The sequence below is a fragment of the Penicillium subrubescens genome (assembly GCF_028828155.1).
Source record: "Penicillium subrubescens strain IBT 31985 chromosome Unknown utg000004l_segment0_segment0, whole genome shotgun sequence".
Lineage (NCBI taxonomy): Eukaryota > Fungi > Ascomycota > Eurotiomycetes > Eurotiales > Aspergillaceae > Penicillium > Penicillium subrubescens.
This window is the reverse complement of record NW_026643154.1, coordinates 2,572,952-2,587,673: the sequence shown is the minus strand read 5'-3', so window position 1 is coordinate 2,587,673 and position 14,722 is coordinate 2,572,952. Positions and strand designations below refer to the sequence as shown.

Genomic DNA, 14,722 nt, shown 5'->3' with positions numbered 1-14,722 from the left:
GGGGCAGACGAGAGTGTTAGGAATCTCGTCGCTTTTTCCATCTGATGTGATAGTCGATGTCTTATCATCGTATTGTGTAGCGGGCTATGGGATGTTGATCCGATTGGCATGCACGATTAGCGCATGCGCATAGTTTTGCACACACCATGTGCAGGGTATCACCCACACATGTTGACATTAGCTAAGTATAAAAAGTGTCATCTACTAACTATTAGCCTTCTTCTCTCTTAAATTTTAATCACCCGCTTTCGGAAATAGGCCAAGGACGCTTACAATACTTCCAAGAATAGTCTACACGCGTCGCTCTACCCAATAAAATCATGTACATAAGTGTCAAGTGCATTCAACTATATAGCAATCACACGTTGATTATTTAATACATAGAACCAAGGCCTAGAAATCAAGTGACGTGGACCAAACACATAGTTGCTCATCGGACAGAATTTTTGAAATATCAATAAACCAAGAAGGTATTTGCAGAGGATTTAGGGAGTGGCGAGAGGCCGACATGATCAAGTAATCTTTAAAATGTCCTTTCGACTGCCTGTTGTCAACTTCAGCTCGGACAGCCTATCGTGGTGAAAACTAGGGAAGGTGAACACGGATTGGCTGTGTAACAGTATCACGCAATCTTGTGGAGTATTTTACAAACCTGACCCTCGGGGCCGCCATCGTCAGCGATTCTTTTTGGTATATACCTGAAGATGTAATCCGCAGGAGTAAAGTACGTCGTGTCATCGAAGTCAGACTTTCCCCATATCATACCAACAAGTAAACCATGACTATCAATTACCCAGGAGCCACTATCTCCACGCTTCGAGAAGGGGCTTTCTGGGTCATCTGAAACAATAACGTGGGTTGCCACTCCTTGAGCGCTGTGGGGTGCCTCGAGAGATCTTCTCCTACCATGAACAATCCCCACGGTGTAATCAGTCGTTCGTCCTCGTTTATAGACTTTCAATCTGTCCCATTCACTTTTTTCCTTCCATGACCTCACTGCGAAAACCTCTTGTCCGTCTTTCTGGAGAGAGCTTGGGGCAAGGACATTATGGTCAAGGAAATTTCGACATTCAACAAATGGCAACAGTTTCGCCAATGCCCAGTCTTCCCATTCCATCTTGGTATGTGGATCGAATGGATCCGGCTTCGCATCAAGGCCACTTGACACAGATATTGCTCCAATAGTTGCCAGTTCCCGATTATCGTCAACATCACCGCTTTTATCTAGTTCCGTTTTCGCCGCGCGGATGAACTTATCTGATACGTTCGCGACCCCAAGTTCCGGCATCAATTCTGGTGAGACTGGCAAAGAAGATGTCCCAGCCCACTTTCCATACTCCGTTAGTATGTGTTCAAGGTTTTGGCGCGTAGCCACTCTGTCCATCGTAGAGGGATGGTCAATATAACAGCTTGAGGCCTCACAAATCGCGTCTCTTTTGTTCCATGTATTTATCCATAGTGCCAATGGTTCTTCGGAAAAACAATGAATGTCTTCCAAGCTTGAGAACTGGTCCCCGGAAGAGGTTACAGTATCCAGATCGAACAAATTCAGGAGCTTTCGGGGTATCACAGCAGAGGTCCCTTTGGACGTCAATGGGTTACTGGCGTATGCTATATCTCCTTCGTTGCACAGCGCGTTATAGATATGTGTTTCACCCAAAGGGATCGCTGAGTTCTGCGGGAGTCTACTCGAGGCGAATAAATCCCGCTCAAGCATTTTAGGACCAAGCCTAAATCTTAGCTGAAGTCCCGAAAGAATGCCGTCAATTTGTGGTTCCAATCGATTCAAGGTCTCGCTGTCAACTTCCAGATCATACTTGCTTCCCAGCTGCCTTATTCTCTGGCAGAATCTCTTGAGAAAAAGGTGAGCCATGAATGAAATCTGACCTGGGTTCGGCGGTCGTTCGGCTGCTATCCTGGAAAGCACCTTGAAAACTTCAAGGCATTCGCCTTCCCGAAAGGCGAAGGCGACTTTCATCCAGTTACTGAGTATTGTAATCTTGTCTTGCGACTCGTGCCTTGAGCGGGACCGTCCACCCAGTTCGTAAACCATGTCAAAGAGTCGCCGAATTTTTGCATTTCCCCACTTGACACGAGGTTGGTCAGGTGCGAATACATGATGGCAGCTCATAGCATACACCGGCTTGTCCTCCTGGTCGTTGAGGCTGGTTGTGAGGTTAATGAAACCTCCAATTGTTCCAGTCCTTCGCGGCTGACTTAAGGACCCGCAAGATGAGCCACATGCCAGAGGGTCCATTTTCTGTTTTGCGTTCCCAAAACACTCTTGCTCTATTCCTCCGTTCATAATTTCAATATTGAGGTCGAACTTCTTATTGTTCCACTCACATTTCCACTGTGATTTGTAATCTGGCGAGTGTCCAGGCGGCACGGTTATCAAAATTGTTGACTTTATGGGGTCAGCCGTTCCGTATTCAGACCGTCCGATACAGTCAATTGACGTCCATCGGATATTGTGATCAGACAAATCTTTCTCCAGCGCTGTCACAGTATTTTCAAACGCTTTGGCTTCTTCGCTTCGACAAGAAATGGGGAAACTTCTCCTTTCATTGCTCATTTTCCACCCTAAATTCTTCCGCAAATAGTAATCCCTGTATTGAGTCCGATCGTTGATGATAGTGTCTTTGGTGTCTGTCTCAGATTGCACATCGACAAACTCATCCGACACGGGTAAACCCGGTGGGATAAACGGTTCCTGGTGTGGGGTGTAATCTTATTGAATAAATTAGCAAGTGTGCTTTCAGAAACAAATTGACCCGATAACTAGGGTTTTCAAAAATTTCAAGGTGAGAAAGGGCTAACTATATAGCATGAGAGAAAAGCGAAAGGATTAACTGACTTTTGTCACTCTTCTGGGCCAGTTCAGTAAGCCATAATGGAAGCTGAGAGTAGTGGCCATATTTGATAGGTTCCAGAACCTGGCCTCGCCCGGGCTGTTCACCATCGGCATCCGCAACAAGAACGTAATGGCGTTGATGGATATCTCTAGTCTCCTGCTCTGCCCAGTTCAACAGACTAGTAAAGTTCGGATCTTCTAGCCCTTGGCCTGTTCCTACAAACAACAGAGTTTTAGGGCCACGAAGGCATGATTTGAGAGCCTGTTGGAGAACAGGCGCCCTGGTTTCGAAATAGTTAATTCCATCGAGCACCGCACCACTGCCCTCACTCCAAATCCCGTGGGTATGTAAGATGCTTTTCCACGGGATTGAATCTGAAAAGAAATCCCATAATTTCTTTTCTTCGCTAGGCAATATGGTAGATGCCTTGCAATGGCGGCTGATCAGATCATCATAACTGGTTGTGATAATTTGGACGCGTTTGTTAGAGTCGTATAGCATTTTTATGCTATCGAGGACCTCATTAGGACCATTTCCAATGAAGTCTTCATATAGATTTTTGAATAGAAGGTCCAGCCATCTCTGGAGGTCGTCAATTTCGCCCAGCTTTGATTTCAGAAATGCTGCCGCCTGTAGCATTGTGCCGATGTTGACCTGACGGGACGGGAGACACTCTCTGTACCGCTGCAGTTCACGAATTTCGCTCTCATCAAGTGCTTCCGGGTGGTTGGTTTCCAGGTATTCAAATCCGTTCATGATAAACGACTTCCACGAAAGATTTTTGGCCATTTTCATTTTCTCATCTCCTGTTTTGTCTCTTGCCGTACTGCACTTCAAAGCACAGATTGAAATCATGGACCCAAAGATAACAATCAAATTTCCCCGCTCGAAAGCTTGGTCTATCTCCATCACCGAGCGTTCTTGCTTGGCGGTCGCTCTGGTCGACGATATGCCCTCTTGGGATTGGCTCATAGTGATCAAATATTCAGTGCTGAGGTGCTGAGTCCTTGGGGTGGTGAAATTGTGAGAATTACATCGAGAATGTGTAATTCGTTAGGTATAAGCAGTCTTGTTCATTGGCACATAATTATGCTCGAGGTAAGCCTAGGAGGCGGTCCAGACACCCTTTCATCAATTTGATGCGTTACCTAGAGCCTTGGGAGAGATTGCACAGCCGATATTCTAGACCGTTACACTGCCCACAGCCCCCAACCCTTGTACAAAGAACTACGAGCTAATAAACTCTCGGAGAGCAGGTCTAGTACCGTGAGGACTGTTATGTGGAAGCCGTATACCATGTCCAGATCTCAAGGGCCCACATTTCTTACTGCAGACCCCGGTTTCTTTGTGCATTCTGCAGGATACAGTATGGCGCATTGTCCTCTCTTTGCTCCGTTTTTCAATATCAGACATGTGCGCGCAAAGCCTGCTGCGGGCATTTTGTAACTAATAACATATGGCTGATACGACACCTGTGTGGTTCGCTACTGAATATGTAAGTTTGTATGATGTCTTTGGTAACCAAGGACAAGCCGCTGAGTTGAGTCGGTTTCAAGCAGTCTGTAGTATATACATCATGGCCTGGCTTCTGCACGTGCACCCTATTATGATGAGTCTGCGAGCAATGAGATATATGCTTCCCTACGGCGCCAAGCTACCGGATCTCCACACAGCCAGTGACCCGCTATCCGTCCCATGTTTCCATTGTCGATACCAAGGCGATCTGATCCGCTTCCAATAACTCTGCGCGGAACGATATCTCATTAGCTAGCCCAAGAACCACAAACTTTTACGCTGCTAAGGTGTGCCACTCGAGTCTGCTAATTGAGGGCCTAATTTCCACGCAAACCCTTATTATTGATGCATGCGGAAGGAACAAAGTACTCTCACTCTTTTGAGGCCCTACTCAAAGCCTCTTGTGTCACGACTTTGGGAAGTGATATCACACGTAAAAGAAAATCACAATCATACTGGCCAAGTGTTTGTGACAAACTACTTCGATCATACCGAAGCTCAAAAACATCAACACTTCGACTTACCAATATCTTTGTCACAATACATGCAAGGATTATCTATTAAAATATACAAAATCGCGCTATATTCATAGGAATCTGTTCAAGTCACCCCCCGGGTCCCCCTTCCCGGGCGCCTATCCTCCCCCGTGATTTCGGCATGGATTGTCAGTAACAGGTTTTCTGCCACACATTCTGTCAGCCTCTCTCTCTCCCCCCCCATTTTCTGCCACCCTTTATATCATTCTTTCTACTATTCTTTCCGCCACTCTAGTCGCCGTCATCAGAATCAAAAAAGTAAATTTCGAGGTCAGTAATTACCTTGTCAGTAGGGTTCATCTTGCCAGTGATTGGTAAGGTGGCCAGAAGGAGAAGGGATCTTGGTGATGAGACGGTGGGCAAAAGCGGTGATAACGGCGGTGAAGAGGGCGTTAGAAGATTCAACAAGCTGATGGAGGAGTCTCAGGACAACGATCAACTATAACGTAATTACAAATGTAATTCACTACCGAGTGAGCCACAATATAAAAGTTCACTGTATTTGCTAGTTACAGAAAGCACTACTGGATTCTTTATGATATAAGATTGAATATTGGATGCTTTGTGTCAAATCGCTTAATTCTGATATCGACAGTCGCATTCCAAATTGCTTCTCGCAATTTTGTGACACACTAGCTGTCATCTTTATGCAGGTACGATATAATTCCAACAGAACCTAGTGTCAACATGTGTGTGCATAATCCACGTATAGTATAGACGATGTGGGGTATGAATCGGCCCGTATATCAATTATTTCATGCCGATCGTCGGCGATCGCTTCCACTTTGCACATGAGGATTTTTTGCACCTAGCGTAAAATCCAACAACCAGCTATTAGAACCCTTCTGATATCTATGTTTTAGTCAGATTTGCGAGCTTGTATCAAGAGTTTAATAAATTTGCTAATGTCTAATCTACGAACTTCTATAGTCTTCTAGTCTACTATGAAAGCGAAGAGAAGGTAATTATCTTCATTCTGATAGGCGCACGCTATGTTTTAAGATAAAGAGATGAAACACAATTTCAAGTAGATATCAAGGCTCTTGCCTCAAATATAAATATATAGACTTACGCGTGATATAAGTAGCGGTTGGTCCGAGTGCGTTTGTTAAATAATATTTCTACTATCGAAATATACGTAAGTCTAAAGTCCTAACCGTGGTAGTAAGCTTCTAGGAAAATTCAAAGAGGCTCCGAGTTTCGTCTATCTCAGATAACCTTTCTGTCCAACAGTGGAAAGTTGATTAGCGTATTTATTAGACAGGATCGGCATAGAACTTTGGAATCGAGAACGCGTTCAAACGTTGTTCTTTTGCAGTAATGGTCCCACATACAAAGGCTTTTAGTCAACAAAGAATAATCCAATGCTCCAGCTAGGGACACTTGGTTCGCGGCAAGTTCCATTTCATCTTTTTTCTTATTGCAGTTGAGGTGTGTCTTCCGATGATTCTTCGTCCGAAGCAGTGCCCCTCTCATCTGAATCGTCTTCCAATGCATGTACATAATTTTCAATCACAATATTGTTTTCGCTTATCAGGTAAGTCGACGACCCACGATATAGAGCCTGCAGTGTATCGTACATTCGCTATTACATGGAGAGCATTAGTATTCATCATTAGTGACATTCGGGTCCAGAAAGTCTTACTTGAAACAATTTCATAAACCAATTTGGACTGTATTTAATTCCTTGGACTACCACCGCCATTTCCTTGTTACAAGTTAAAGACAGTCAAATGTGATGAAAAAGACATGCACTCACCTCGGGGTTCTCAGGATCAAAACCATATGCCTTCCAGTACCCTCCGCCGGCAATTTTTTTCCAGCTGCCGCCACCCGTTATGGCCCCAGCCTGGTTGAAAACACCTACATCGAGCTCAATCGATATCTCTGTGCCTCGGCCACGCCATTGCCCAATTGTACAACGAGGAGTCCTATAAACACCGGTTATAATGCAAAGACCATGATGCAGAATATTATTCCGATGATTTGGATCATGCATCAGCAACTCCTCGTTTTCATTCAGCCAATCTCTCAAAGGCTGGTCGTCTTCACACCTGAAATATGTGACCGGATCTGCCATGAGTATGGCGGCATTCTCCTGGGTGCACTTTAGTGTCATAGTACCTTTGACGCTAACTCCAGGCGCCCTGGGCAATGGTTATTTGCTATGAACATGATATTAGGCCAGATGTACCAACTGAGCGTTGCCCTGTAGTGTACCCTGTGCAACTTGGACGCCATGACCAAGCATAAGACCCCATTCTGTACGTGCGCCTCCGCTATCGGTCACTGGGACACCCCTTGATAGGGGTTTGTAGAGTGTATCATCTTCTGTGATTGTATTCAAATCCCGAATATTGGTCCATTGGCCCAAGTAGTCAAAATATCCGCAATGGCCTGCCTTCAAGTCGTCGTTAGCCGGTTCATACACGGCCAGACCCGGCGTGGTTCCGCGTAGGCTCCTTTTATAGCCAATATATGCTTCAACCATTTTGAATGTTTGTTCCAAGATGCCGCTGGTAAACGTCAAGAGATATATTGACAACAATAACACAGACTTATATATATGCCATTTGATAGCTGCAGTTTATTTATGACGTCAATAAGCCCAAAATTTCCACTTGCAGTGGCTCGAATCATTTCGGAATGTATGCGCATGACACTCTCGCCCTTAGGTTTCTTGCTAAAGGAGCGTCCATTGTGACATTTTCGACTGCAGCGAAGAATTTAATGACACTTTCCCCTCACTGTCCTGGATGCCAGACTGATTCATACAGATTCATGAGTCTAGAAGCCTTTCTCCGACTGTTACAAGAAAACATCTCCGAGAGATCTCGTCTGTCACGGGCCATGTTAACAGCACAGGCCCAAGGTAGAAAGAAGCAGCACCGGCGTTCTAGAGCGGCCTTGCCTTTAGGCTTTCGCTAAAGAGCTCGATAGTGACCGTTTCCGGCATTATGACGAAAAGTTTAATTACGTCTCGGCTGGTCCAAGAAGCCTCTCCCATCTGCCACGAGTCAAGATAATCGCAGAAACTCAGCGTCGAAAGATATGAAAGATATGGTACTGGTGTTCTAGAACGGAAGTCAGCACACGACTCTAGTGGCGTACAACTTGTTTTCCAAGAAAATCCATCCAGAGCGAGGAGGTTAGCCTGCTCCCTATTTGTTAATTGGTAGGAAACATCTGGTTGGCTAGTGGTGCGTGCTCCCGCGCCCTTGGGTCCGTGGTGCGACCTGCCTCACCCTGTCAAAATTCTCAATTCCACCAAGCATTAGGTCACGTGCGGCAGAGCCAGTGCAGAAACGCTCAACACGGTCAATAACTTCGGCCTTCTCCTCATTGATCAAGGCAAATTTGAAGAGGCAGAGAAGCTACTCCAACGGGTGCTGGGAGGATACAAGGTTCAGTTCGGTATGGACAATATCTTAACTCTGAGCGCGGTGAATAATCTGGGCTTTCTACGCATCCATCAAGGAAAGCAAGACCAGGCCGAGAAGTTACTCAACCAGGCATTGAAAGGATACCAAAAAGTGTGCACCGGCGAGGAGATACCATTACTTGAAGCAGTTGAAAATTTGGGCGACCTCTACAGTAAGCAAGGACGGTCGGAAGAAGCGGGGGAGACGTACCAGCGGGTTTTGGCGGGTTACAAAGCCTCTTTTGGTCCTCCTCATGACAGATGCCGAAAGATATCAGAGACCGTTGTAGCCTTGGAGAATTCGTAGAAGAGTATCATGTTTGTCCAGAGGGACGAGTGAGACTACGTCAAGTGAACTGTCAAATTGTCAGGAATCGGATTTTAACTTGTGTTTTACCTTATCTCCATTATGATATCCAGATATATCCAAACATGCTTAGTTATTGTAAATGTGCATGTTTATTTCCTTGTTTATGTCTCCATCTGTTCAACACAATTTAGTATTACAGATATATTTTTTGCATATATGCTCGTCTAATCGTCATATCTTACCCCGCACTTTGCTACGCAGCTTAGTATGGATGTATCGTGGCTGATTCTAGCGGGCAAGACTATTCCACAGTCTTGTCAAAACTAGGCTATCTGTTAACCACGCTTCTCTTTTTGATAGAATCTTCTGGTAAATAGACATTTACATACAAAAAGTCTTCGTATCACCAGCTAGCTACCGTGTACACATGTGCAATAAAGTGAACAGTTTTCTTATTGTCAACCTGAGATAGGTCGGCATTAGTGTGTTTTTCAGCCTCTGCCTACATTGCCATAGTATTTGTATGGTAAATTGGTCCATATCGGAAAGGACTGGCCCCGAGCTGGATCGCCTGGATGACGGCCACCTGGTTGCCTCGGAATGTGATGTTGTCCATCCCCGTCATCCTTTGCATCACTCGCACATGTCAACGGTCGACAACTGGTATCGTCGCCGGTGATTTTGCGCCTGCGCTTCCTCGTCGAATGGACACTTTCGCTTATCAGCAATCCGAGCAAGCCCATCTTCCACATCTGGAAACCCTAAAAATCGATGCCAATCAGTACTGGACAACCGGAACCATCTCCCGCCGGTGCGCCGTGGTGCCAGCCTGCTCCGTGACCTCCCACCCGTATATCATGCCGGCCACATGGGACGAATGCGCCGCTTGTAAATCGGCAATGTGGCCGGCAAAACGCTCGGGCTCCATCCCGCCCTCATCCTCCGCATCATCAATGGGCATATCAGTCGTGCCATCCTCCTGGAGAACCTGGGATGAGTCCAATACATAATGCCGGTTTCAGAGCTTCAACGACTGGCTTGGTGGACAGTGCAAAGACTTGTTGACTTTGTATAGCGTGCTACTCGGTGCAGGTACTCCCGAACTTACAGATTCCCTAGATACTTGTGAGCTTTCTTTCAAATGGTAAAGATCGGAAGATAGGAGTAAGAGCGTAAAATTATACTCTTTGATAATCTCTACAGACAGCCCTTGAACCAATATTTGTGGAATTCATCGCTTTCATAACCGGAGTGTTGCTTGGCTAGCTACAAGCCAGTGGCGTCGACAAGAAGACTAATGGCAGCTCTCTGATTAGCAGATCCAGATGTTCGAAGTCACGGTGAAAGAAAGCGGCTTTGATAAGCGTAAGGCGGTCGCTTCTGCCTTTATATAGGGTCCACAGAGAGGTAAAGCCAGCTGTTGGAGCGTTGATTGATCCGTAATTATTTGCGATCTGAATCCCCGAATTTCCGTCGCCAAAGGACGTTGGGGCCATGATCAAGGCAGTGATATTAGCCAGTATGTCAGCCCATGGAAAATACTTCAAGATTCGAGAAAGAAATTGTTAGAAGTAGTTCAGGTCTAATCAACAAGGAGGGGCAACATTCAGCCCCATATCAGGTGACTGACCGCGCTAAGAGCTGCATGGTGATTGCTTCATTTCTTAGTTGGGCTTGGCACCCTTATAGTTGCTCGGTTATCGAGGTATTGGATGTGAATCATGACTATTTTCCACTTAGATCTTTAATATACAAACCACAACAGACACTCAAACTCAGCTCATACATTATCTCCCAATCAAGTCCGACTCTTCTCCCCAGCCGCCCCAGTCCCCTTGGGAACCTTCCTATCCAACCCCAACGACTCCAAGTCCTTCTTCTTGTAATAATGCGGCGCAACCTCCACCAACCACTCCGCCTGCAGCGGCATATTGCTCCGCATATACTCCTTACTCGTCAACACAAGCTCAAAGTAAATCACCCAGCGCGGGTTAACCTCAAACAACGTGCTAGACGGGTGCAGATACACAGACTGCCCGTTCTTAATCGTGCGGTAACTATCGCCACCACGCTGTAGACGCGCCGCATTGGGAAAGAAGCCGGCCGTAATGGCCTTTTGGATGGGGACCATGTTGTTGGAGCCGCAGGTGCTGACGGTTACTTCGACGCGATCGCATAGCTTGGCGAGTTGATCGCGGACGTCGCGCGCACGGGTGAGACTGCGTTGTTGGAGGAAGTTTTCTTTGGACCAGACGACGCTGAAGTCGGAGTCGACCCATTGGTTCCAGATGTTGAGGAGGGTGAGGTGGTCGCCGCCGTCTTTGATGGTGAAGCGGTTGCGGGCGCTGTCGGCGTGGATTTTCTTGTCTTTGGGGCGGAAGAAGAGGGCGCTGGCTTCGCCGAGCATGGATACGATTGAGAGGACTTCTTCGACGCAGCCGTATTGGCCTGCGGCGAGAATGGCTTTGGCGAGCATGGGGTCGGTAGGGAACTCAGCCATTTGTCGGCCCACCTTGGTGAGATCACCTCGGTCATTCAATGCACCGAGTGCGTAGAGTTGTTCCAAGGCGCGAATGATGGTCTCGGCTGGTGGTGGGTCCATGAAATCAAAGTCGAGCAGCTGGTCAATACCCAACGACTTCAGCATCAGAATCACACTGTTGAGGTTCGTGCGCTGGATCTCTGGCGTGGTGTTCTCTTCCAATTCGTTGTAGTACGCCCACTTGGTATAAAGTCGGAAACATTTACCAGGACCAACACGTCCGGCACGACCAGCTCGCTGATTAGCAGAGGCGCGAGAGCAAGGCGTCACGACGAGGCTCTCCATGCCAGTCCGAGGATTGAAGACATTCTCCTTCACAAAACCAGGATCAATCACATAGACGATACCGTCAATAGTCAGACTTGTCTCGGCAATATTAGTGGCGAGAACGACCTTACGGGCCTTCGGTGGCGTGGGCTCGAAGATCTTGGTCTGTAATTCGGATGGCAAATTGGCGTAGATGGGACAGATAATCATCTCCGGTATTTTACTGCCGAGTTTTCGGGCCGTTTCTTGTAGACTTTGCTCCGCGGCCTCAATTTCTTCTTGACCTGTCAAGAAGACCAGGATATCACCAGGGCCCTGAGTCACGTGAATCTGGAAGACAGTGGTGATAGCGGCGGCGAGGTAATTGGCTTCGGGCTGAGAGGTATAGTGCACGTCGACTGGGTACCGACGACCGGGAATGTTGAAAATGGGCGCATCATCGAAGTACTTTTGGAACTTTTGCGCATCCATAGTGGCTGAGGAAATAAGGAGCTTTAGGTCGGGTCGCGCCTTGGCGATATCCTTCAAAAGACCGCAGGCAATATCTGTTGGCACTGTCCGTTCGTGGGCCTCGTCAATCATCAGCGCGGCATACTGGCCTAGGTCCGGCTCCGTGAGCAACTCTCGCAGAAGCATGCCATCAGTCATATATTTCAAGATAGTCTTGTCGCTGGTGTTATCTTCAAAACGAATAGCGTAACCAACTTCATTTCCGATCTTGGTGCCCATCTCGTCGGCCACACGCGCAGCGACACTCATAGCGGCGACTCGACGCGGCTGAGTACAGCCAATCTTCAGTCCGTCCTTGGTGAATCCAGCCTCGTGGAGATACTGTGGAATCTGGGTGGTTTTACCAGAACCCGTCTCACCAACAATGATCAAAACCTGATGGTCATGAACAGCCTGAATGATCTGGTCGCGGAATTGATAGATGGGCAGACTCTTCCGAGTCTCCTCCATAGTGGCAGCCTTTTTCTCTGCGGCATCTACCTGCTGCTTGAACCGCAATTGCTCCTGCGTCATCGGCTTCTGCGTGCCTTCGATCTTGGACTCCATCACGAAGTTGATCTGCTGCGTATCATCAAAGACATACTCGTAGTCGCCCTCGTCGACAAACTCGGCTTTCTTGATCTGGGCTTTAGCTTTGGCAGCCTGCTCCAGCTCCCACTCCTCATGCTCGGTGACGAACTTCTCCTGACCAATCTCGTCACGATCCACGTACCGCTTATACAGCGCATCTTCTTTCTTCTTGCGATCAATCTTGCCCTTCTCCGTAATATAATCCTCGGGCATCATATAACCATCACGATGGTCATCGATCCGTAGTCGCTCCTCTGCAATCCGAAGAACTTCGCGATTTCGTGCAAATTCTTCCTTCTCGCGGCGCGTAAGATTCGGGTTCTCGCGCAGCTCGGCAGCCTCCTCTGCAACTTGACGACGTAGCAGAGCAAGCCGCTCTGCCTCACGCTTCTTCAAATATTCTTGTCGCGAGCGCTCACGCAGATCGGGCATGACAGAAGCCCGCGCGTCGGCATCATCGGCCAGAGCACGTCTCCGCGCAGCTTCACTATCCCGTGTCCGGTCTTCCACAATCTTCTTAGACTTGGAACTATCCTTATTGGCCAAGCGCTTCGCAAATTCATCTCGCTCGCGTAGATCCTTTTGCCGCTCAATCTCCTGTTTGGTCTGGGGATCGATATCTTCAACAGACGATGCGGCGCGTGGGGAGGCTGATCCATCTTCGAGTCGTGTGCGCTTTGGTGGCGATTCGGCAAATTCGTCTTCTTCTGCGTATCGTTCATCCTCAGCGACTTCCTCATCGCCCCATCGGTCGTCGAAATCGTCCGCATCTCTCTGTCGCAACTTTTTCGTGCGCGGTCGGTCCCGACTCTCTGCGTCCCTGCTGCGATCTCGTTTGCGGCTATCATCCTTGTCCCGACGACTCCGGTCCCGGTCCCGATCGCTTTCCCTCTCCTTGTCACGACGCCGCCGTCTATCGCGTTCTGCCTCGATGTTGACGGGCCCTAATGATGATGCAGGATCGGGGATGTCTTCGCCCATATCCACAAGGCGGTATTTCTTCTTTGACGATTCCTTGCTGGCTGTAGATTTCGAAGCAGATGCGCTGGGCTGACTGCCCTTCCCTACGCGGGAGAAAAGTTGCCCGCAGAATGCGCCGATCTCGTCGGGGCTGCCATCGAGGAAAGAGACCAGTTTGTCTTGAAGGGAGGACACGGATTTGGCAGATGAGGCTTCGGCAAGAACAAAGTCAACGGCGATTGGATCTGACGCGCCGGTTAGGCGGATGAGAGAGTCGGACACGAAGGTCTTGTTGTCCATGGTGGGCGCGGAGGTTGGGGAGGATCAAGGTGGTCTTTAAGTGGCTCCACAGAGGTGTGATAGTTTCCAAAAGGTCTTAGACGATGAATCGCATGTTGCACAAGGGTAATCGATGAGGGAGGGGCCCGCTAGAAGCCAGTAATGGACAAATTGGTTGGGAAATAAATTTGAAGGTGCAACGGATGCGGAGAGCAGAGCTCTGAGGTCGCGCCAAGACTAGTGGCGATCCCAAAGCCGCGACGTCGGAACATCTCATCTTCCGAAGTATATCAGACAATTTACCACTTTTTAGACGCTGGAACTAAAAATACAGATATCTAAGTAACTAAGGACGGAAAAACTGCTATATCTTGTTATTTGAAGCTCGTATTGCCCATTGTTTCAACAATAATCTCTCAGTGAAGGTTCCATTTCTCGAGAGTGCTAGATAGGACCCAAGATATATATCTGCAATCACCCAGCCTATGCACCCAAACAATTTACTTCAATGGGTTAAGACCAGGCATCACGTAGCACCAGCAGACTTGACATAGCACGTAATCTGGCTCACTACCCATAGGCGACATCTAGGTCTACATAGACAAAATATTTTACAAGTAGCACAAGAATTAACTGGAAATAATCAAGCATTTCATTGGGATATCATTCGGGTTCCAGCCATGGAACCAATCTAGCCACACAAGAAAAAGAGCACATCTCGCTAATCTAACACAGCATGGCCGCAATCATTCGTCGTTACTTAAACAGATGGTGTAAGAGGGTACATGAGAATGGAAAAAGAGAAAAGAAAAAGTCCAGGACCGTCAAATGCTAGAAGGTAGTCACTGAAGATGGAGCCAAACTTCGAGAAGCCCAGAAAGAGTAATGCCAATTTACAATCAACCGGCGTGGACGTGAATATTTCGAGGTCACCGGAGATCAGATGAAAGCAGGGCT

The 14,722-nt window shown here is 47.5% G+C and overlaps 4 protein-coding genes across 4 annotated transcripts; 1 reads left to right on the top strand and 3 right to left on the bottom strand.

Annotated features, from left to right (window-relative positions):
* Positions 1-622: 622 nt before the first annotated feature.
* Positions 623-3,827, bottom strand: N7473_005999 (uncharacterized protein; the record flags this gene model as incomplete). The annotated part of the gene is made up of 2 exons (XM_057151939.1): positions 623-2,730; positions 2,858-3,827. The coding sequence occupies 2 exons, from the start codon at positions 3,825-3,827 to the stop codon at positions 623-625; spliced, it is 3,078 nt and encodes a 1,025-aa protein (XP_057009744.1).
* Positions 3,828-6,323: 2,496 nt separating this feature from the next.
* N7473_005998 (uncharacterized protein) lies at positions 6,324-7,397 on the bottom strand (the record flags this gene model as incomplete). Its single annotated transcript, XM_057151938.1, has 3 exons — positions 6,324-6,491; positions 6,666-7,053; positions 7,105-7,397. The coding sequence occupies 3 exons, from the start codon at positions 7,395-7,397 to the stop codon at positions 6,324-6,326; spliced, it is 849 nt and encodes a 282-aa protein (XP_057009743.1).
* Positions 7,398-9,212: 1,815 nt separating this feature from the next.
* On the top strand, positions 9,213-9,647 carry N7473_005997 (uncharacterized protein; the record flags this gene model as incomplete). The annotated part of the gene is made up of 1 exon (XM_057151937.1): positions 9,213-9,647. One exon carries the CDS (start codon positions 9,213-9,215, stop codon positions 9,645-9,647), a length of 435 nt encoding a protein of 144 aa, XP_057009742.1.
* A 788-nt stretch (positions 9,648-10,435) lies between these two features.
* Positions 10,436-13,786, bottom strand: N7473_005996 (putative mRNA splicing factor RNA helicase (Cdc28); the record flags this gene model as incomplete). Its single annotated transcript, XM_057151936.1, has 1 exon — positions 10,436-13,786. The coding sequence occupies one exon, from the start codon at positions 13,784-13,786 to the stop codon at positions 10,436-10,438; it is 3,351 nt and encodes a 1,116-aa protein (XP_057009741.1).
* Between the last annotated feature and the right edge of the window lie 936 nt (positions 13,787-14,722).